The sequence below is a fragment of the Thunnus maccoyii genome, chromosome 19 (assembly GCF_910596095.1).
Source record: "Thunnus maccoyii chromosome 19, fThuMac1.1, whole genome shotgun sequence".
In the NCBI taxonomy this organism is placed as follows: Eukaryota; Metazoa; Chordata; class Actinopteri; order Scombriformes; family Scombridae; genus Thunnus; species Thunnus maccoyii.
This window is the reverse complement of record NC_056551.1, coordinates 12,371,785-12,394,640: the sequence shown is the minus strand read 5'-3', so window position 1 is coordinate 12,394,640 and position 22,856 is coordinate 12,371,785. Positions and strand designations below refer to the sequence as shown.

Genomic DNA, 22,856 nt, shown 5'->3' with positions numbered 1-22,856 from the left:
ATTGCATAAATTACAAGATAAGGCCTGACTAATGAAGTTGATTTGTTTTATCCCAATTATTCAGGATTGCAATGTCAATTTATTTTATTTGGTTTAAATGTTAGTGATTAAAATGGACTGAATGAAGCCTCAATCACAGGGATTTTAATATCAAAGCCATCTCTTTAAAGGGGAATAATTTAAGCAAACCGAGCATTATAATTCATGTATGAGGTGAGCATGTTATAGTGTTACAGTATGTATTTACAGGAGTAGTGACCCGTGCCTGTTTAGCATTGTAAATATACCTTTTAAATATACTTGTTGAATTATTAGTATTTTTTATGTTATTTTAAATTCAGTTGAAAGGATGAAAACATTGTTTTCAGTCTGCTGCAAAAAAATGGCTCAACGTTTATGTGAAATCACGCCCACTACTTTGGGAACAATCAAGGTCATTCACAAATTCACCATCAGCTGTGCGCAATTGTCTGCGCCAGCCAATGGGCGAAGAGACGAGGCGATCTCCAACACCCGCAGCTGTGATTAGGAAAACCTGTGGAGCCGGGGCAGGAGAGTGGCATTTGAGCTTGAAGGTGAGGTGTTAAAGACAGGACTTCATGGAGTAAGCCGGAGGTGTATTGGTGGTTATGGTGCACCAAAACCGCAACTACTTAGGCCTACATTTTTGCACAATTTCTCCAAAAGAGGACTTTTTTCTGGACTGGCGCTGGTTTATTTCTGGAGAGTTCCTTCATCTCCCATCCCTCTTTGGTTTGTGCGTCAACTTGAAACGGATGAGCAGGTTTAAAATCAACCACCGCCCAAGTATTTTTAAATAGCCAGTAAGTTATTTTGCAGTTTTGGATGCGCACGTAGGCCTTCACACCGTCCTCAAGATGTCTGAGAGATCGCAGAGTCCTGTTTCAGAGTGCCAAAGCCGGCCGTATGACTTCAGCCGGGCCAACCATTGCGCCCAGGTTTTGAGTCAGGAGAGTTTGGGCGGCGCTGCGTCATTCCAGCTTCCTCACGGCATGCTGCCAGACCCGAGCGTCCTCTACAACAAAACCGCTTACAGTGGCATCACATCGGCATCCGCGCAGACCTTTTTCCCGTTCCCACCCGTCGCCAGTGACTACAGGGGATCTGACCTACAGGCTGGGGAGTTTGGGCAACCCAAGCACTGGTATCCCTTCGCTGCGCCCGAGTACACCGGCCAGGTACCCGGTGTAACAGCAGCCACCCAGCCCACAAACCTGAGTCCCCCCATCGCCGAGACCCGGGAGCAAATTAAATTGCCCGAAATAAAGACCGAGAAGGACACCGGGGATGATTACTCAACGGAGGTAAAGGTCCAGCAGTACCCGACACCGCCGACCTCCGCCGCCATGCCCCAAGGAGTCTTCTACTCTACGGCCTGGAACCCGTCCTTCTGGCCCGGGATCACCCATATCACACCACCCGGCAGCAATAATCAAAACCCCTCAACATCCTCCGCATCTTCCCCATCTATGTCCCCCTCACCCCCAAGCAGCGGGCTTCCAGGGAACGCGTTTTTCAGCGTGAACACAACCCAGGCTGCCACCGGGCCCCAGACGCAGAACCCGGCCTCCTCCACACGGAGCAGCGGGTCCTCCAGCGGAGGGTGCAGCGACTCCGAGGAGGTAAGGACATAGTCATTGAATTCATATCTCCAATTCTACAAATGTGTCAAAGTTATCCTCCTGAACTGCTTGTTTTTCTCAATTGTCTTGTTCTACAGGAGAACCTTTCCACTGAAGAACTGGAGCAGTTTGCCAAGGAGCTGAAACACAAACGCATCACCTTGGGTTTCACTCAAGCTGATGTTGGCCTTGCCCTGGGTAACCTTTATGGTAAGTTTGGTTCCCACATGGAAATACTACTTTATTTTGTACCCACTTTTCAGTTCAGAGTTGTTGAACCTACGTAGGCCTAATTTTAAGAGTTATGACCAGACAAGGCATAAAAACACCACATGCAAATCTAAGAACTTTTGAGTCCAGAATCATAATGTCAGTTTGAGATGCCAACCATGTCATCTGGGAGCGATTCTACAAGTACTTCTAAGTCATAAAAAAAACATGTTTTAACTTTCATTTGATGTGCATATCAGCTTTTAACTGGGACATCACTAATAAAAGGCTTCTGACCTGGTTTATTCTTGGTATCCAGAAGAAAGCAAACTCCTGAAATTTTGGTATATGTTCAGTAATTACAGGTTGGGACTCAGTCAACAATCCTGAGTTTATTGCCAAGTGATATCTGACATTTTGTGTTTGTGTGCATGCAGGTAAGATGTTCAGCCAGACGACGATTTGCCGCTTTGAGGCTCTTCAGTTGAGCTTTAAGAACATGTGCAAGCTGAAGCCCCTTCTCCAGAGATGGCTGAATGAGGCAGAGACCTCGGAAAATCCCCAGGATGTAAGTCTACAACTCTGACATCTGCCAACTAGTTTACAAGACAACAGATGATCACACAGCCTTATGGGATCGCTTAGGGTTTTCAGACCCAGCTAACGTCCTGCTGAGCTAGCCTGAACTAAGTCCCCTCTGTTCCTGCTAAGGGTGATATGCCATCTAGTGGCTACAATAAAGCTGTTTAGTGATCATGAAACCTTAATTGAACCTTGATCTCCATTAATGACATACATCTAGTGGGACTACCTCTGTGAAAACTTTCAAACCATGAATCTGTGCAGTATCAGCTTGAGCCCAATTAGTGTTGCAAAGTACATCTGATTAAAAATGCTGCATCATGAATATTGAAGTCTGCATGAACCCTTACCAACATGTCTGATTCCTCAGATGTACAAAATTGAGCGAGTATTTGTCGACACCAGAAAGAGGAAGAGGAGGACCAGTCTTGAGGGAGCAGTGCGTTCTGCTCTGGAGTCCTACTTTGTCAAGTGTCCCAAGCCCAACACCCAGGAGATCACACACATCTCAGATGACCTGGGCCTGGAGAGAGATGTAAGTACAAACTCTTGACTAGTTTGCCTTTTTAAAGAATGTGTATCTAGTTGGGTGCATTGTTGAATGACAAATACTGTTGCTGGCAGGTGGTACGTGTTTGGTTCTGCAACCGAAGACAGAAGGGAAAGCGCCTGGCCTTGCCCCTGGATGAGGAATGTGATGGCCAGTACTACGAGCAGAGTCCATCGCCTCTGAACATGGCCCCCTCCCCCATTCCCAGTCAGGGCTACCCTGCTTCCAGCTACCCCGGAGCTCCTCCTACACTCTACATGCCCTCGCTTCATCGGCCCGACGTCCTGAAGCAAGCCCTGCACCCTGGACTGGTTAGTCACCTGACTGGATAGACACGCTCAAGTAGTCCCAGCCAGAACCACAGATTGCCTTCCCAAGCACCTCTGTCCTACCCCAACTCAAGCTGGAGAAGAGCCTCTAAACCCAGTCACTCGATCATATCGATGGATCGTGGGGTAGAAACAATCCAAGTGAGAGGGCTCTTGTGGTGATTGCGGTAGTGCAACGGATTCTTACTGCGATGCAGCTTCGCACCAACACCTGCTTTGACTTGAGGCTAAAACCGAGAGGAAAACCTCAACTGAAAGTGAAACGCCTTTCTTTTTGTGTTCTCTGATAATGCATAGTAAGTTATTCCATAGGCTTTAATCACAGCAGGTTTAATACGATAGCAAAGTTAAGATTTGGTGCTACAGTATAGTCCAGTTGTGGAATGAGGATGGGGGTTATTGCAGGGTAGGTTTTCTGTGGTGCAGATGAGGAAAGATCTGGGTAATCAATGGTGTCAAAATTCAAGGAATGGCTCAGAATCACCGAAAACATGAACTTGACCCAGTTGATTACAAATTCAATTACAGAGCTATGGCTCAATTTGTTGCTCCAATTTTTGCATCCAAATGATCTTTTTCATGTAAAAGAAATCAGAAAATTATCCACACTGTTCTGAAATCTGGTCAGTACTACTGTTTCTCATCACTCTGAATACAGCAGTATTATCGTCTGAACTGTCTGTCATTGAAATGGAATGTGCACATTCTCTTAAGATGCATTTTCCATTAGATTTTGCACAAAGTGCCTTTTGTAATGTTGAATATTATATCTTTTTAAAAATATGTGCCATTTGTATACTGAACCCAGATTTTGTCCTATTGTTATCGACAACTTTAGCAAATATTTTCAGCATCAGTTGGGGGGTGGTGAAAGTCTTTTTAAGAGAATGTGACAAATGTTTTGTTGTTCACAAGTGTCATAGCTGCTAATCTGCCAATTTATTGCACAATGTCAACATTTTCTCTTACTGTCTCAGGTGAATGATGGTGAGATAATGACTGACCTGACTTACTGTCAAGAGCCAAATTGTATTTCAACACCTCCATTTTTGTTTTTATTGTCAAGGGTTTTTATGTTTATGAAATGTTGAATAAGACACAATACTAAAGTCAAGTCTGGGTGCTCATTGGAGTATTTATCATGTCTGGTCTTGTATTTTATGAAGGTACTTTTACTGGGATGACAATTATTTCATTTTATTTTATTTTTTTTTAGGATAACTCCTTGACAATACCCCACATGACTTAAGTCTTAGTAAAACACTGGAACAGTCTCTGATTGTACTTTTTTTTGCATTAATTCAACATTAATGGTAAGCTATACTAGTCATATAGGAAGTAATTTTACTGACTTGACTCTAGCCACAAGTTTAATGTGACATTTTCTTAAGACTGTAAATTGATTAAATTCTAACTTATTTAAAAGTTGGCTACACTGAGATGTTTCACTCAAAACACCTTAAACCATAAATGTATCTGCATCAAGGAAAATACACTTTTCCTCCCATGTATTATATCAAGTAAATTGTGTCCCACCAAAAGTAAATTCTGTTTTGTCATGCATTTGTAGTTTAATAACAGGTGCACTCCACAAGGCCAATGTAGCTTGAAAAGTAAAATAAATGTAATTATGCAGAAGCCAAGACTGACCTAAAAGACTGCAAACTCCAGTAGCTGAAAATACTTCCTATTTTGGACAAGTTTGAGGACGTTGAGCTTTTTAGAAAAAGGTTGTTCATGTTTCTTCAGAGAGACTCATGACAAGCAGTTATGCTGCATTTGCAGGAAGCCATGGCATCATTGTCTAGCTGGAGGCCATTTCCCATTTGTGAAAAGGACATTTAAACTAATTTTTAATTTATCGGTATTGGTTTTTGTATGTTTTGGGGATCCTTCCTTTAATTTCATCGAAGATGACCTCCCAAACAAAACATCTCTTTAAAGTTCTCCATGTCTTAAAGGCCCGTCCTAGACCACAATGTATCCACCAAGAATAACTCGGCAATCTTTAATGGATGTACTTAAAATAGCTCAGAGACTGTCAGTGCTATTTACTATGTTCTATGGTATGTGGTTGGTGTCTTCTTGTGTTTTAAGCCTGGAGGTTCTTGCACAGTATGGTCCTGTGTTTCATATCAGTGAACTTGAAGCAGATCTGATGTCCTGAGTTAAATTTAACACTAGAGAGGTCACATGTTGGGTATAAAGTGTTACAGATATCAGCTTTCAAAAATAATGTCATGAGTAGTTTTTATTTATCAGTAATCATACAAAGTTTAGTAAACAGAAGCAACCTAAATGAAATTAATATTTGGTGTGATGACGCTTTGCCTTTAAAATAGCACCAGTTCTCCTTGGTACACCTGCAGAGTTTTTCAAGCCACTTGGCAGGTCACTTGTTCAAGCATCTTTGAGAACTTGCCATAGTTCTTCTTTGGATTTAGGCGTCTCAGTTGCCCCTCTCTCTTCATGTAATCCCAGACTGACTCGGTGTTTAGATGAGGTATGAGGACCGAATCATCTGTTGCAGCACTCTTTGTCCTTCTTGTAGGTGAAAATAGTTCTTTATGGTTAACAATCTAAACATCTAAAGTGCCTAAAACTTTTGCACAGACTATAGTTAAAGCATGGCAGTTGTGTGCAGTATATACATGTTTACGCATGTTGTTCTTGGACAAGGTGCCTTAAGTCTCAGAAATGTGATTTCTCTTTTTTTGTGCAAAATTTAAATTGTTTTTCCCTCATTTTGCACCTGATGGTCTGATATTGACTGTTTGCCTGTTTATTTTTTTAGCAAAGCAATTACATGAAAATTGATTAAAAAATGTATGACAAATTGTGCCAAAAATGCTGCAAATTATTTCTGAATCAGAAAATGTGGTGATGATTTCTGCTGATGTGTCAAAAATGTGGTTGAATTAATGTCACCAGTGAAACCATTAACTGCAGCTATGCAACTATTAACCTAGCTATTAACCCAGGCCTCTAGGTCTGAGTAAACCCTCTGCTGAGGTAAACTTTTGTACTGTGGGCAGATCTTACACAATCTCTCCCTCCAGTCAGTGTACAGCTTTACGCTCCACTCTTGTTTCCAGTTAAAATATTCACTGTAGCGTTTCTTGTCCTCTGCGAGCTGCTGTAGATACTTCCCTAAGTCCCTCAATGATGCAAACTCATCTACATGGATGAAAGAATTAGGTGGTGCCACAGCTTTGTAACCACTCGGTGGTGGCCCCAGGACGACAGGCACCGCCCCGCCTTGGTAAGCATTCCTCCACAGCTTCTCTGTGATGTAATCTTTGGTCATCGCGTTCTCAAATGCCAAATAGAAGTAACAGCGAGAGATTGTAGATAAGAGGGCTGTAGAGGGGAGAGGTTTCTTCGTCCAAGCCCCATAAACCTTCACGGGAACTATGGTACTGAGCTCATTGTACACTTTGCTTCTCCTGTAGTGGCTCCTGTAATTGCTGACCACCCAACAGACCAGAAAGCTCTTATTCAGAGGAATGTCATCCACCGGACCTCCTTCAGCCTTCTTTGGTTGCAGCTCGCCATAGGGAATAGGGATATCAGCATCCCTCCTGTAGGTCATGGTGAGGTTGAAGATGTTTGCAAACTGCCGCAAGTTTCCACTGTGAACAGGGGCCTCCAGGGACATCCAGGCCCACCTTTGGCCTTGTGGTCTTGGAAGGTCAAAGGGCAGCTTTTGGAGCCCCTGTACCAGCTCTCTGTTGTGGAACACCACCACATCAGCTGTTGGGTACAAGGAGCGCTGGTCCACCAGTCTGCAGTGGGGGATGTGGTAGAGGTCCCAGCACACGTCACCCTTCAGGCTGAATGACCTGTCAAAGGGCCAGTGCCACAGCAGGATGGTCACATTTGCACTGTTGTTCCAGCCAATGAAGGTGGAGCGGTTTATAGCCTGGAATCCTCTCGGCCATCCATTGAGAAGACACAGCAGTGAAATACAGAGGAAGAAGAAGAGGAGGAGGCGCTTCTTCATTGAGGTGGGCAAGGTATTTTTAATGTTATGACACCCCTGTAACAAAAGGGAATTAAGAAGTAGGATTATGAAGGAGCAATGAGGTATTTGTGGCTTTACCTTTTGTCTGAAGCAGATGTTAAAGGCCCATCAGTGTGTGTATATGTATATATAAATCAATATACAAAAACAATGCGGTTGGTAAAAAAACAAAATAATTAAAGGCTAAATTATATCCAATAACTAAACAGACTAGCTCAAAAACAAAAAAGAATATGTTCTGTCTAGCAAAAAGTTGCAGAAATTACAGCCGCAACACACATGAAAGCAACGATCAACAACCTGAACTCTGCTGTGACTTTGTCTTCTGAGGCCAAAGGTCAAACCTTCTGCTCAGATATCATCAGTCTGACTCTTCCTGTTGTATCTATCAGCTAAGTCACTTTCCCACTGACTCCGTCACTCAGCTGTGGTGGTGGTTGCTGCTTAGCACCTGCAGCACATCTCAAAATACACCGCAACAGCACTAATAACTGCCTGCTGTGTACAAACCTGATATAGCACCAATTAACTCTGTGTATACATATATACATACATACACACACACACACACATATATATATATATATATATATATATATACATACATACATACACATACAAACATATAAAAATCTCACCATTTCAGGCATCCATTTGTTTCCAATGATTTCCATATGATATGAAATTATAATTGTTGTGAGGTAGTGCACTGCAGACTTTTAAAATCAATCCGAGTGTTTTCCAGTGACGAAGGTGCTAAGGTGTGTAGGCACCAACGCCATGCTTGAGTCAGGCATCTTTGCTGCACGTCATTCACCATCTCTCTGCCCTCATTTCCTGTCATCTATCAACTGTCAACATGTCAATAAAGGCATAAAATGTCCCAAATGGAATAAATGGGAACCAGTGGCTGCCTGCAGGAAACAGTTGTCAAAAATATTATTTATATGTTACATGATTTATAGTCAGGGGCGCATGCAGTCCTTTTTTTTTAAGGTTGGCACAGTTTCAATATGAATAAGCTACTGTTCACAGCTGCGGCTGCTATGACACTTGAGTGTTTAGCTCTTTACTCTAAAAAATCTCTTTTGTCCATCCCCTGTTTTGTAGGCCGAATTTCAGTGCAGTAAATTTGTTTTGACAAAAACTATATTTAGCTAATAATAATAGCAAAGGCCAACAAGCTAACAATAATGTTAATTAATTTACAAATTAATTCAAGTCATAGTGTTTCATGGTATGAGATGAGATTGTTTTTCATACCTCAAACTGTGGAAAATACAACTTCATTTTGAAACAGTATACTATTTCGACAAGTGCAGCTGAGCTCTGCTGGAACTACATAGTGCTTTCTAGCGGGGATCTACGTACAGTAGGCTGAGTTAAATACAAAAAAGCAACTTTTGTTCATATACTATATTATTGAGGCCAATTAAAAATAGTTATTGTGAAAATAAATTTAATTATTTCTAGAACAATCCAATCTCAAATATTTGAGGGAACACATCAAGTTAAATGGGCTCAACATCTCTGTTTATAGTTAAAGGATTCACAATTTTTCAAGTCTGTCTTAAAACAGTAGTCAAGTATCCGTATGAACATTGAAAGAGGGCCCCCATCACTTACATGGTAAGTGTATTATGAAGGGATCTTGAATAATTGTGAACCCGTTCTTTAAGCGGCTAGAACGTGCAAACACACTGGAATGGTCCTTTAACAATAAATGCAGATAAGTAACAACGGGTCATTTTACCTCTGATGTTTTATCTCATTAACTTTATGAGATTTTCCAACAGTGCATTTGTTTGTCATCTATCATACATAAACAAATTAATAAAAACATAATGAATTACTCTAGTTATCTAAAGAAGTTGATCCTACGTATCCGTTTAGAGTTCACTCTTTTAGGTGTGCAAAGATGTGCATGTCTTTACATATAGCCTACTAACACATATGAGCATCATTTGATGCAATGAACACCACAAATTCAAGACAATAATTCACATTTGAAAATATTAACAGAATGGAATAGTAGGTTGTATGTTATCATCTCTCTCTCTTTTTTTCCCTTTGAAAAGTGAAATAAAAACTGTGAAAACCAAGTAAATTTCCCCAGACCAACAGATGGTTGAAAACATCCTTTTTATACAAGCCATGCACGGGTTTGTTCTACAGTGTCTGTGTAGACATCAGATGTGTCTGTAACTGACTAACCAGCCCTAAAAGTACCAGAAATTACCAGAAAAGCTGCAGAGACAAACACTTGAAAGTAAGCTTGAAGCTAAAGGATTTTAGATGCAATTTCTATACAATTTATGAAAATCTTCTGGGACAATGATGATCATAATGAGGACTCACCATCATGTTCACTCATTCAGCCTGTGACTCCCAGCATGAGGACGACTTGCCACAATGGACTCAAATGAGAAAGTGTGACACCTCTCTGCTCAGCCACCTCTCAACAGAAGTTTGCGTAAGCTTCCTTTTTTCTGAATGGACAAAAAAAGACTATGAAAATGAAAGTCATAAATGCTGTAGCCGAAGCTAGAAAACATCCATTGACATCACTTTATAATCAGTCCATGAAATACATTTCATGAGTTTTGTTACCTGGCAACCTGATCATCTTTCCTATAATGTCTAAGGAGAGGTAGTGTAGGTGTTTATCCCCATTGGAGAAAATATTATGAAATGTAAAATCATAAAGATGAACAGAAGAGTGTGGATTTGAAACTATAGTTTTACTTTGTGCAAGTCAATAAAAAAGACCTACAACTGGACAGTGCAAAATAGGGAACTAATGACGACTCAAGCAGGATGTGAGAAACACAAAGCACACAGAGTACTACAAAACTAAATAGCAGATATTTTGGCAAAAAATGTTTTGGTGTATGTATGCATGAAAGAGAAAAAAAACAGCAAAAAGTCTGACAAATATATGTATTATACATAATCATATAAACACCATGCAGTCACTGTGGTAGTCCTGGCCGGGTCCACACCAAACATGCTGGACCCCATCTGATCCAAACAAATATATTTTGGTTTCATTGACCAAAGAGTGTGCTGCCAATATTCATCAGGTTACTTTTCATGTTCTTTGGAAAGGTTTGATCTTGCAGTTTCATGCCGTTTTGTGAGCAATGGTTTTCTTTTTGGTCGTCATCCGTAGAGGTTGGCTTCATGCAATGTCCTTTGCACTGTCTGAGCACTCACTGAAACACCAATTTCCACAGATAATCCTTGTGCCAAGTCAGAAGCATTTACCCATCTGTTTTTCAGTGCAAGGTTGCGTGAATAGCTAATTGTGCGTGCCATCATTTTTTGAGGACGGCCACTGCACCTTCTATTATTGGTAGTACAGTATGGGTCCTCCTGTACCTCCTCACCACTGCTGCAACTGTGTTTTGGCTTCTGTTCAGTAGCCTACTGATGATCTTGTACCCTCTCCCATCTTTATGAAGTCTCACAATTTGGTTTCTTACTTATTCAGGCAATTCCTTACCATGTGGAGCCGAATTGCAATTTACCGAAACTGAGAAAGTTGTGGTGTTCACAGGTTCTTTTATAATCTTGTTCAGGCAAATAGTCTTAACTGGAAGTCACAGGTGTAATCACTTTCGTTTCAGTGGTCACAGGTGTACTCATTTTATTGCATTGAGGTTGTACTTTGAGGCTTGTATTTTCAATTTAACCTGTTTGTTTTTCATTATAAATAAGATCAAATAGCCTACACTTCACCCTGACAGTACTACAATTATTGTAAGATGATATGATGTTGAATCATTTAACATTTTAGTGATATTGCACATGGGTGTAGTCAGTTTTGTTATATACTGTATATATAATTGTATAAAATTACGTAATTACACATATTGATTCAACTAGTGTACAAACCTTTGGACATATCTTTTGAGATATCATGGATCCTCTTTATGTCTCTTATTTCATTAGGGTATGCCTTTTCCAGTCTCATACTTTATGTGGACTTTATTGATTTGGATATGACCTCAAAATTCAAATTTTCTGTTGGTTCTAATGTCTAATTTAATAATGCCATGGAGAAATCATTTTTTCTTTTAGACTTTTCTGTCTAAAATCATAGAACTAGGAAGATGTGCATTATGATTCGGTTGCTGTTTTATCCTTAAGAGGCTAACTTACTAATGATGTTACTGCTGTTGCTGCATATTGGAGGCTTACAGGCTAATATTGCTTTAACCAACTTCAGATTCAGATTTGCACTGCACAGTTTCACAGGGGAGCAAGCTAAATAAATATCCCATCACGTCACAATCTACCATCATTATCCACATTTTTATCATTATGTTAAAACAACATCCTACTGTCATGCCTTTGTAAACTATGTGCAACGGGATAAATGTAGAGAGCAGCTTGCAACATAGCAACGTGAGCAGAATCCAGTTGTTAAACTACACAAAACCAAACAGAGAGCAAAACCGAGGCATCATATTTCAAATCACAAAGAAAGTTTAAAAATAGACTTTACCAATGGCACCTATTCTTTGGAGGCTTACATCTCTACTTAAAACAACATGTGAGATTGAGAAAGTGTTGTTTCTGTTACGCACTGTTGCACAGCCATGCAGTGTCATCCATACTGTTTCTGAATAAAATAACCAGAATATCTTCCAGCATAGGTGAGAGATGAAGACATAAATGTTACAGAATCATAAAACTATCCTAATATTTGACACACTAGATATTAAAATAGATATTATAACTCACAATCAGTCATGTTCAAGTGAGCACCTATACAGTTGAGACTTTAAGACAGGATGTGGTGAAAGATTTTTTGGCAGTGATATTGTTCACCTCACCAACAGTTGTAGGGCGTTAGAAAGTACAAATGCCATACATACATACATATATATAGCAACTTTCATCCCTGAATGTTTTACATACAGATTTTCTTTTTTACTTCAACAAATAGAAAAAATATGTAAAAATAACATAATTCAGAAATTAGAACACACGACAGAGAAAATCGCTAAGTGTTCTCCACAAACCTGATGATGAAAGACGAAAGTGGTCTGGGCACCGTCCTCAGTTACCACCGATACCATTTTTGGTTGCCGCTGATAGAAATGTGATACGAGATTTAAGAGCTTGAAAACCAAGATGCAGTCCTCTTCAAGGAAGCTGAGGAGTGGCTTTCTGAAAGATGGTCAGGATTTAATTATCAGTATTGTGTAACATGCTCCCACCCTCTCTGCCCTCACACATGCTCTTTAATTCCTATTTTCCAGTAAATGTAATATTTTTTGTCTCTTTGACAAGAAAAACTGAGGGTGTGATCAGAAAAGAGGAAGTGGTGAACATGAGGAGATTACACAAGGGGGATGGCATTACCAAATGAGTGATCTGGGAGGCAACTCGATTGTGTAGATGATAGAAAAATTATTTCAACACCAAAAAATGGGTTTATTTTGTTTGTTTGTTTGTTTTTGTAATGACTGCATGCATGTGTGGTTCATGTTTTTTGCTCCTCTGATTAGTTTCTGGTCTTTTTAATGCCATTAGATTGGACACAAAGATCTCTAAGCTAAAATCTTTCACTTAAACTCTCAAACTAGTTTAAGCTAGTTGAAGGGGATGTACATGCAGGTCGATACAGTAGGTGCATGAGAAAGCACATGTATCAGCAGGAGGAAGTGGCACACCAAAATATTTATCTAGATTAATTATGTGTAATTACGTGTTTCATTCTGATTATGTTTCAGCTCAGGTCATATGTTTTTTCTACTCAGAGGAAACTAATATTAACCCATAAGAACCCGGACCTATTTCTCCTTAAAGGAAAATTCTGGGGAATATAAAACAGACCAAATGGACCACAAGGAACACATTTCTGATTTTTCAAAGATCTGTAATGTAACATATATGTCATAACGATATTTCCTAACTTGTTTTATATCAATTTGTTCAAGAAATGTGGTCAGAACAGGTTAAATGTAATACAGGACATCTTATTAAAGCATCAGAATTGTTAAATGGGTTGAAACCTACCTTTAGTAACAAAAAACAAGCCTTTTAAAATTAGCTAGTTCTGTCACATTTGCTGACCAGGCACACTGCCATTTTTGAAGTGATGTCATGGGTACACAGATTCACACATTGTCACATGACTGCACCAGGATGTTCAGTAGATGTCACTTAGGGACTTCATGAGTTAAAATCAAAGATAAAGCTGTATAAGGAATTTTCCAGAACATTGAAAGGGTTGGCGACACCTGTATCACCATGGGTTCTTATGGGTTAAAATATATAGTTTATTAAAATTTTTGTATCTTTTATCTTATAACTGAATTAAGAGGAAATGAGTGAGCAAACATGCTTTAGAGACTAAATTATCTGTGTATCAACTTACTCTGCATTGTCTATTAAAATCTTGTTCTATCCATATCTTGAAATGCAGTTTCAGAGTTAATGCCATGTGCTCAGTTATGCTATATGTAATATATTAATAGACCACAAGAGGGAAGTCTGCTACAGAATAAGACTGATGCATTGAATGTATGAACAGTCAGTCTATCAGTGGTTTGTATGTATTGATTTTTAGTAGTTATATTGACAATCTTGAGCACAAAAAGTTCATTCTGGATGAATAAAGTTAAATATTACATTATTATTATAATTATCAGAAGCTCTCATCCTGCAGGCCCCCAAGTTAGGGAACCCATTCACTCACTCTCCCTGATACTACCCTGATACACTCAATGTAAATATTCTTTCAACATAGTATTTAACTCCTTTTACACATTGTTTAAGACCACTTGTCAGCACAGAAAATATAATTTAGTTAACAGTAAATGAAAAACAAGCCTTATATACAAATCACACTCTTGTTTTTGTTGTTTTATATTGCATATTTTGTTTTGCTATGCTTGTTGCTTTAAATTTCACTGTATATCACGGTGTATGTGTGACAAATAAAAATACTAATCCTCAGCGATTTTTTTTTTTTAGTATTTACTTCTTATACAGTACAATAAAACACATTCATCCATGTAGTTGCTCACTAATCTGATTCAGGATTCTTGAGCAGTCACCTCAAACAATAGTGAAGTAAGGTGAAGACAAATGTCAAATGCCTTTCAGCTGGCCACACTTGCAAAGGAGCTGATATTCAGGCTGTGAGTGGAAGATTCTCATGTTAGATTATCTGTTGGTTTTATTCCCCATCAAAGAAAAACATTTGTTTTGTTACTTTCAGCGTAACCAGGTATGTCTGGGTTCACAGAATAGAGAATATCTTTCAGTGAGATCTCAACTAAAATATTTACCAAATGTTAAACTGCTTTAATTAACCTCGTACACTCCAACTTGTGGATTCCATAGCACAAAGTCATAGATGAGTGACAAGCACACCCTTATGATTTCCTCCTTCGTGCTTCCCCACCTATCCACTGTCCTGTGTGCCATATCTCCACCGATCTGACTCTTTGTTTTTTTGGAATCTTTATCTCACTACTTTCCACTTGCAACCTTGTCAACTTGCTTGAGGTGTTTCTCCTTCCTCTCTCCAATCACAGAAACCTCAGTGTCCTCTGTGAATACCTGCTATATGAGAGCATTTTCTGTCAGTCATGAATGCTGATCAGCGACTGAAAGTAGCCTGTTGGACGATCACAAAACAAACACATCAAAATGAGTGGAAGACAGAAAGCATGCATGAGACACCAAAACACAGAAACACTCTTGACACACACACACACACACACACACACATACAAATACACCGAATGAGAGGTTGAGAGAGAGAGAGAGAGAGAGGTATTTTACTTCAGGTGAATTGTAGTGATACATTCAAAGACTTACAAACATGGCCTCAGTGTGACCATTTTCTCATTTCTCAAGATCTTTCTCAAGTGTTTTTCATAGTTTGGCCCTTGTGTTCCAGTTAAGGCAAATCTTAGTCATACATCCTCCTTTGCTATAGTAGACAATGGTGTGGTTTCAACTATGTGGCAACAGTTTCAGAGGAGCACAAAGTGAGGTACGGATAAAATATGTTTTTCCAGTTTGGTTTTAAAGAACTCCGTTAGCCTGCACAGAACCCTGACCTCAAGTGCATCCAACACTTTTGGGATGAATTGTTTAGCTGACTGGGAGACTGACTCTTGTGGCTAAATCAGAGCAAATCTCTGCAGCCAGGTTAGAAAATCTTGTGGTAAGCCTTACAAAGAGAGCGGAGGCTTTTATGACAGCATATTAATGCCCATTGTTTATGAATTGGATGGTCAACAATCGCATGCAGTTGAGTGTGGTATTTGGGTATACACACACTTTGTTTAGGTGTACACATAGAGTAGTTTCTCCCATATACTGTACAAAGTGGTTTAATTTAGTACTGGAGGCAAATACACTTAGGTGTGTTGTATGGTATAATTATTGTAAATTTCCATTTTAATCATATGTTATTCTAGGTACACCATACCTATAACCTGTTCATCACAATTAATTGTGCTGAGGATATGCTATGGTTTTATTTTTACTTTTATTTTTTTTGTGTAGTATTTCAGCTTGAAAAGCTCTCTGCATACTGCTTCTGACTTATTTTGTTAGAGGGAAAGAAGTAGAGATCAAATGGGGTCAGACGGAGACATATATATAGCCCAAAGTGGACAGACTGAGACAGTTACAAGAGTCAAGAGTGACAGATTTCTTTCAGAGAATATACTGGAAGGAAGAGTTGCTGAGAGGGTGAGAGGAGAGATCCAGATTTGCTGGTCTGACTGGTAAGGCCGGAGGGGGCGTCGGCTGCCTCTCGGAGGTTGACAGGTGTGGTGAGAGAGGAACCAAAAAACAGAAACAGACACAGAGAAGAGAAGAGTTCTTGCATCCAGGGCTGATTCTGACCACCATTGTGAGTATAGCCTTTAATAATGCATCTTACTACCAGTTTCATCAAACCTTGAGATAAAGTGTGTGAGAACGTGTGTGAGTGAAAGACTGAGATTAGAAAAAAGTCATAATTACAAAGGAATCTAAACTTTACAATCACAGTTTGAAAAAAAATCTGCTCCATCTTTGCAGCAACATTGACAGAAACAAACCATTCTGTGGATCCTGTGAGGAAAGAGGGACGTTACGAGAGAAAAAGACAGAGAGAGAGAGAAAAAGATGGCTGATGCCCCAAAGATTGAACTCTTTGTTAAGGTAAGACCTGTGATAACTGATATGTTATGTGTTTTTAAAAATGTCCCTCTTAAATGGCACACTACAGATGTTACTGTAGATAAAAAGTCATCTATTTGTTATAAAGCAATATGAGATTATTATGTGAAATGATTCCTAGCAATCTTAATACAAAATATTAGTAACAAAAGTAACTGCTAACTTACCTAAAGTTCAGTAAGAGTCAAGTTATTTTATCTAATATATGACAGAATCATAGTTTTCTGTTTTAATCTTAACTGGATGCTTTTCTTGTGACCATAAACCTCAGAAAAGCTGTTAAAAACAATCAAACAAGAGCACATTTCCAGGCATCAAAGTATGTACTTAACTGTTTTTAATTACTTTATTTATTGATAATCTTTCATTTATTACCTGATAATATCTATGGCTTTCAAACATGCTGCTTTAGTATGTCAAATTGTATTAGTTGCAAAATTTCTGTGCCTAAACACTTGTAAGATAATGTATTTCATGTGATACTATAAGTAAAATTGAGATAATATCAGTTGTAGTGTCTGTTTTGTGTTGGGCTGTACTGTTATTGATGAAGAATGATAAATCTCTCATCCATCCTTTGCTATTTAGGCACAGTATCAGTGTAAAAACTGACACTGAAAAGATGCCTGTTAAGTTTATAAACCTGTTTCCTGCACTTTCAGAAATGCCTTTGCTTCCTAACATGTCAGTGACTCAATAACATCCACTTGCAATGTCAATTATATGATATAACTGAGATACTCTACCAAACGTAGTGTAAACATTGCTTTGTATAATCTGGCTCTAAAGCAGCCTTAACCTTTCATTTGAAATTCCTCAGCTGTTGAGTTTAAACTGTCAGAGCAGAGCAGAGCAGGCTTGACAGGTATTCACAAGACTGATGCAAGAACCAACTTTTCATTCCAACTTTTCATTCTCATATTTTCCTGATATCGGTGTCACCTCACTATTTATGAGCAGTGGTGGAAGAAGTATTAAAAATAGTAACCAAAATGTAAGAATACTCCATTACAGGCCCTGCATCCAAAATTAAGTAAAAGTATGGAAGTAGTATTAGCAAAATTGACTTTAAGCGTCAAAAGTATGCATGCAGAAAAATGGCTGTAGCCACTGCAGTGATCTATGGGGAGTTTGCGTTTCAAAATTATAAACATACACATAATGAGTATTTTATAGGCTAATTCCAGTTTTTTTTAAGACTGTATATTTAAATTTGACTGCTTTTATATCAACACAGTTAAAAAATTGATTCAGTATTTTACCTTTGAATCAGCATTTTGACCTTAGTGTTAAATTAAAAAAGGATTTACAGATTTAGGGGAATAAGGGCCTTGGCTACAGCCCCTGAGAGTCATATATATACTATACATTGGGATCATTATCACTGATGCATTATTGTGCAAGTAGCATTTAATAGTTGTAGTTTTGCAGTCGGTCAAGGTCGGCTAAATGAGGGGAAGACAGGAAGCATGCAGGAGATACCAAAACACACACAAAGAGAGAGAGAGTTATTTTACTTCAGGTGTAGCAATACATTCAAAGACTTACAAACATGGCCTCAGTGTGACCATTTTCCCAGTTCTCAAGATCTCTCTGAAGTGTTTCATGGTTTGGCCCTTGTGTTCTGATTGAGGAAAATCTTAGTAATACATCCTCATCATCAGTGCCTGAGGTCACTCTTGTGGCTTAATCGGAGCAAATCTTTACAGCCAGGTTACAGAATCTTGTGGAAAGCCTTACAAAGAGAGTGGAGGCTTTTATGGCAGCATATTAATGGCCATTGTTTATGAATTGGATGGTCAACAATCACATGCAGTTGAGCGTAGTATTTGGGTATACACACACTTTGTTTAGGTGTACACATGCAGTAGTTTCTCCCAAGAGAAAGCACTCATCATGTGTTTTGCATGTACCTCAAATGCATGTACATCAAACTTGTATTGAAGTATAATACATATATGCATATAACATACAGTGATGTCTGTTTCTTCATCAGGCCAGTGTTGATGCTGAGAGTGTGGGGAACTGTCCTTTCTGTCAGAGACTCTTCATGATTCTTTGGTTAAAAGGGGCCAACTTTACCCTCACCACTGTGGACATGAAGAGGTAAGACCACTTTCTTTTTTCTTTCTCCAAAAAGTTCTTGGTCTTGTCTCTGAGACTGACAGGGGCTGGACACATTAACACACAGCTTACAGTATAATGTAATCAAACACAACACACTACTTGAATTGTTTTGTCTCTGTACTTGTAAGACATGTTGTATTTGTTTCTCAAGCATGATGCATTAAAAATATGTTGTGTATTTGTTTGATAGGTACGTTTTGTATTTGCAAAACAAAATGCGTTAGTTTGTTAATGGTGTTTTGTATTTGCAAACCACACTGTGTTTGTTAGTGAATCGTAGGACATTTGTGAAACATGTTTTGTTTGTTAAGTTTTGTCAGGAAATTAGCTCCATACATTTGAGGGTAAGGTGTAAGGTTTTGAATGTAGAGGGTTAGTGATAGACTGGTGTTAGAGGGGGAGTACCATGCACATTTCCAGGTCTATATTTATATTTTGGGGTTCTACTGGGATATCTTTGCATGATTTACAGTTTAAAAACTCCTTATTTATCTTATACTGGTCCTTTATGCAGCCCCTCAGTTCAGCCTCTGTCTCAAACAGGCCATTTTAGTTCCTGTCTCTTTAAAGCCCTCCTCCCGATGAGCCAACTCTGTTCTGATTGGCCAGCTTTCAGAAGATGCCACTTGGCAGACTTCTGCCAGCTCAAGAGGCAACGTAAACAAACAGTAGTAGTAGAATTTCATTTTTTTTTCTTGTCCTACACTCTAATTGTCAACTTCTCAATTACATCCGTACATGTTCAAGCCCAAATTTGGTCCAAAATATGTGAGTGGACAAGGTGAACAAGCTTAGCAACAACCTTAACAACAAAGGCTATGGAACAGACAGCTGTGTGCGGCCATGCGGAAACAATTTGACATCATCACAAGGAGGAAGTAGAGGTAACTTTGCAAAAGAAGCGTTCAGAGCAGGTTGAAGCCCTGGCTTTTGACTTGCAGGGAGCCGTTTTACATAGATTCACCTCAAGTTTTGGAATTTTAACCATGTTTAACATAGAAATCCAACATAATAACAGTATAAAAATAACAAAAAACGTAATATTTTCTCTTTAATTTAGAACAATAAACTGCAAAACAACAATTACAAGAAACTCAAAAGATAATCAAACCGCTTTCCCCTGAAAACTAGTCTAAAAACAACCAAAATTAGGAAATGCATCTCAAGGAAATGAGAAGAAATTGTAATTGCAATTGTCCTGTAAAACAGATCTGGTCATGCTTTTCCTTTGTATTTGTTTGGTTCAGGGTTGGGAAGTTGGTCATTTATATTATTTGACTAATTTCAGTAAGCTAAACCTTGTTTGTTGTCTGCTGTTCTGTGGCAGGGCACCTGATGTGCTGAAGGCTTTGGCTCCGGGCTCTCAGCCTCCCTTCCTCCTCTACAATGATGAGGTCAAAACGGACACGAACAAGATTGAGGAGTTCCTGGAGGAGAACCTAGCCCCACCACAGTGAGTAGAGACATTTAAAGTCACAGGCTGATTGTTAAATACATTATCTGTTCCTACATAATTGACACACACTACTTTCATTTTTACCAATGGCAGGTATTCAAAATTGTGCTGTCGATACAAAGAGTCCAACGGGGCTGGAGAAGACATCTTCCGTAAATTCTCAGCATATATAAAGAATCCCAATCCTGGATTAAATGACAGTAAGAGCATTAGTAAATTAATTTATTGTAATTCCTGTGTTATACACTCTACAGCCACATGAGGGAGACTGTGACCCATAGAGACTCTAACATGTGACTCTCTCTCAGTGCTAGAGAAGAAATTTCTGTCAACTCTGGTGAAACTGAACATGTTCCTGGAGACACCTCTCCCTCATGAGCTAGACCAGAACCCAAATGTCATTGAGTCCTCACGCCTCTACCTGGACGGTGACACCCTTACCTTGGCAGACTGCAACTTGCTTCCCAAACTCAACATTGTCAAGGTGAGCAGAGTTAGGCAGCACTCAGTGTATAAAACTTGAAGATGTCTTCATTTTTTTCTCAGTGGTAAAGTTGTAAGTGCTTTTTATAGTCTTTTGGGTGGCATTTCTTTCCAATATTTTACCTTAACTCTACTGATGTATTTTTGTCCCCTCTTCCACCAGGTGGTGTGTAAGCAGTACCGTGACTTTGCCATCCCCGCTGAGCTGAAAGGTCTGTCACGTTACCTGAATAACGCCTACAAACAAGATGAGTTTCGCTACACCTGCCCAAATGACTCAGAGATCCTCATTGCCTACCAGTCTGTGGCAAAGTACCTGAACAAATAGATCAAGAGGGAAAGATGAAGCTGCATAAATGAGAATGTAGAAGAGCAGAGTGAGGAATAAAAAAAACAGCAGAGAAAAGGTGAAAACTGTAAATGATTTATGTTTTATTTGTGTCAAAATCGTGTGAGTCAGTTTTATGAAAAGTGTCTGCAGTGGCGTGTTCAGTAATTAGGTTCTTTAAAATAAATTGTCATGTCATTTTCATGAATTTAGTTAAGATATTCTTGAAATTGAAAACTTTTAAGTTCCTTAAAATTTGTACTGTAAGTACATTTTCTGGTCGCACTGATGTGGATTTCTTATTCTGCCCCTGTAAAAGCGAGGAAGCACTGTAAATCCTGCTGAATATTTATCTTATGGCTCATTGTGCATTCATGTATTGTGTCTAAGCATTTATTCAATGTAGACTGCAATTAATTAATTATATTTAGATGCGAATCAAACTAAATTCATGTTATTTTACATATTCAAAAGGTTATTAGTGTAAACATTAAAATCAAATGGCTGTGGATAAGCCAGCCACAACATTTTGCTTTTATAATGTATAATTGTGGTAGATTTTAAATCACAGTCACAAATAACATTGTTTCTCTCAATGAAAAAGGTTAACCTTATTTTTCTTTATGATTTTTTGTAAAGTAAACAAAAGTACTGAGTTCAGATAGCATTATTGTATGAATCTCAGTAGTGACTAAGTTATGTTTAACTTTGATATAAATGTAAATTAACTGCATGAAGACAGGGTGAAGAAAATGAAACATATTTTGATATAGCTGATATTAAGGGCAAAGTGGAAAATGTTTCACATGCTGATTGTATAAATATTTGGTGAGCTAGTAATGATGTGTATCATTGTAGTGAAAACATGCAAAAATTGCTTTAAGTTACAGGTTGCTATTTTGACCACTCTATGGTTAATGTTGAAATATTTGTCTTCATGCTAACTGGACAGTTGATCTAATAAACTGAAATTGCATATATGTGACAAAGGGCCTATTCATGCCTGTCACAATGCACAAGGTAAACTATAAGTTGTTTTAAGTGGTTTTACAGTATGTGGCCTGGAAATTAATTTAAAAATTAATTTAATTCATTTAATTTAGTAACTCATTTTGGATTACTTTTGTTCCAGAGTTTGGAATAGCTGCCAACATCTCAGATTTTTTAACCAATTCAAATAAAATTATTTATGAGATTATACACTACTACTACTAATAATAATAATGAAGGAAATAATTATAAGAAAGTAAGTAATAATAAAAAAATAATGAATAATGGAGTGAAACAAAATGGGAGTCCCATTTTTATCATACGCTTTGGACATGGTAATGAAAAAAAGGAAGTAGGAAGATTTACTTTAATATATTTTTGTTTTTATGTTGTCTATTTTTTTTCCAAGAAAGGAAAAACGCCAATAAGATTTGGATTGGATGCAAATGTGTACATATTATATGTCTGCACCTGTATGTTTGTCTTACTTTGTGCCCCCTCCCCTCTCTCCTTTCTCAATCACCATTCAATAAAAAAATGTAATGTAAAGTTATTTTAAAAATAGTATTGTGTATATCATGAAATTTTGGTCTATCTAGAATATATATTTGAAACATTTATGTAGTGAAATATACATTTTAATAAAATAAATAAACAGAAGCTCCTGTGTTTGTGTAATTTCTTTTACACAGTTACACAATCTTTTACACAATTGTCATCCTCTACTAAAAGTAGCAATGCCACAATATAAATGCATTCAAAGTTTTACTTATCTAAAGGTACAGAAGTATTAACAGCAAAATGTACTTAAAATATCAAAAGTAAAAGTACTCATTATGCAGTCATAAGTTTTACTATTGCATATATTATTAGATTATTATTATTGACATGTTTTTTTTTTTACCCTATAATATGCATCATATTTTATATGCT

At 38.3% G+C, this 22,856-nt stretch overlaps 3 protein-coding genes across 4 annotated transcripts; 2 read left to right on the top strand and 1 right to left on the bottom strand.

Annotated features, from left to right (window-relative positions):
- The first annotated feature begins 500 nt into the window (after positions 1 to 500).
- On the top strand, positions 501 to 4,428 carry pou5f3 (POU domain, class 5, transcription factor 3). The gene is made up of 5 exons (XM_042395083.1): positions 501 to 1,643; positions 1,742 to 1,853; positions 2,291 to 2,421; positions 2,806 to 2,970; positions 3,060 to 4,428. The coding sequence occupies exons 1-5, from the start codon at positions 879 to 881 to the stop codon at positions 3,315 to 3,317; spliced, it is 1,431 nt and encodes a 476-aa protein (XP_042251017.1). The 5' UTR covers positions 501 to 878; the 3' UTR covers positions 3,318 to 4,428.
- On the bottom strand, positions 4,383 to 12,628 carry LOC121885539 (fucosyltransferase 7 (alpha (1,3) fucosyltransferase)). 2 transcript variants are annotated; one of them, XM_042395084.1, is made up of 3 exons: positions 12,369 to 12,628; positions 9,697 to 9,827; positions 4,383 to 7,353 (listed from the first exon to the last, which is right to left on the bottom strand). In XM_042395084.1, exons 2-3 carry the CDS (start codon positions 9,700 to 9,702, stop codon positions 6,280 to 6,282), a joined length of 1,080 nt encoding a protein of 359 aa, XP_042251018.1. In that variant the 5' UTR covers positions 9,703 to 9,827; positions 12,369 to 12,628; the 3' UTR covers positions 4,383 to 6,279. The 2 variants fall into 2 exon arrangements, with proteins under 2 accessions (XP_042251018.1, XP_042251019.1); XM_042395085.1 differs by lacking the exon at positions 12,369 to 12,628 and adding an exon at positions 10,844 to 11,993.
- A 3,768-nt stretch (positions 12,629 to 16,396) lies between these two features.
- On the top strand, positions 16,397 to 21,940 carry clic3 (chloride intracellular channel 3). The gene is made up of 6 exons (XM_042395531.1): positions 16,397 to 16,521; positions 18,536 to 18,645; positions 19,994 to 20,119; positions 20,216 to 20,322; positions 20,431 to 20,606; positions 20,769 to 21,940. Exons 1-6 carry the CDS (start codon positions 16,486 to 16,488, stop codon positions 20,931 to 20,933), a joined length of 720 nt encoding a protein of 239 aa, XP_042251465.1. The 5' UTR covers positions 16,397 to 16,485; the 3' UTR covers positions 20,934 to 21,940.
- The last annotated feature ends 916 nt before the right edge of the window (positions 21,941 to 22,856 follow it).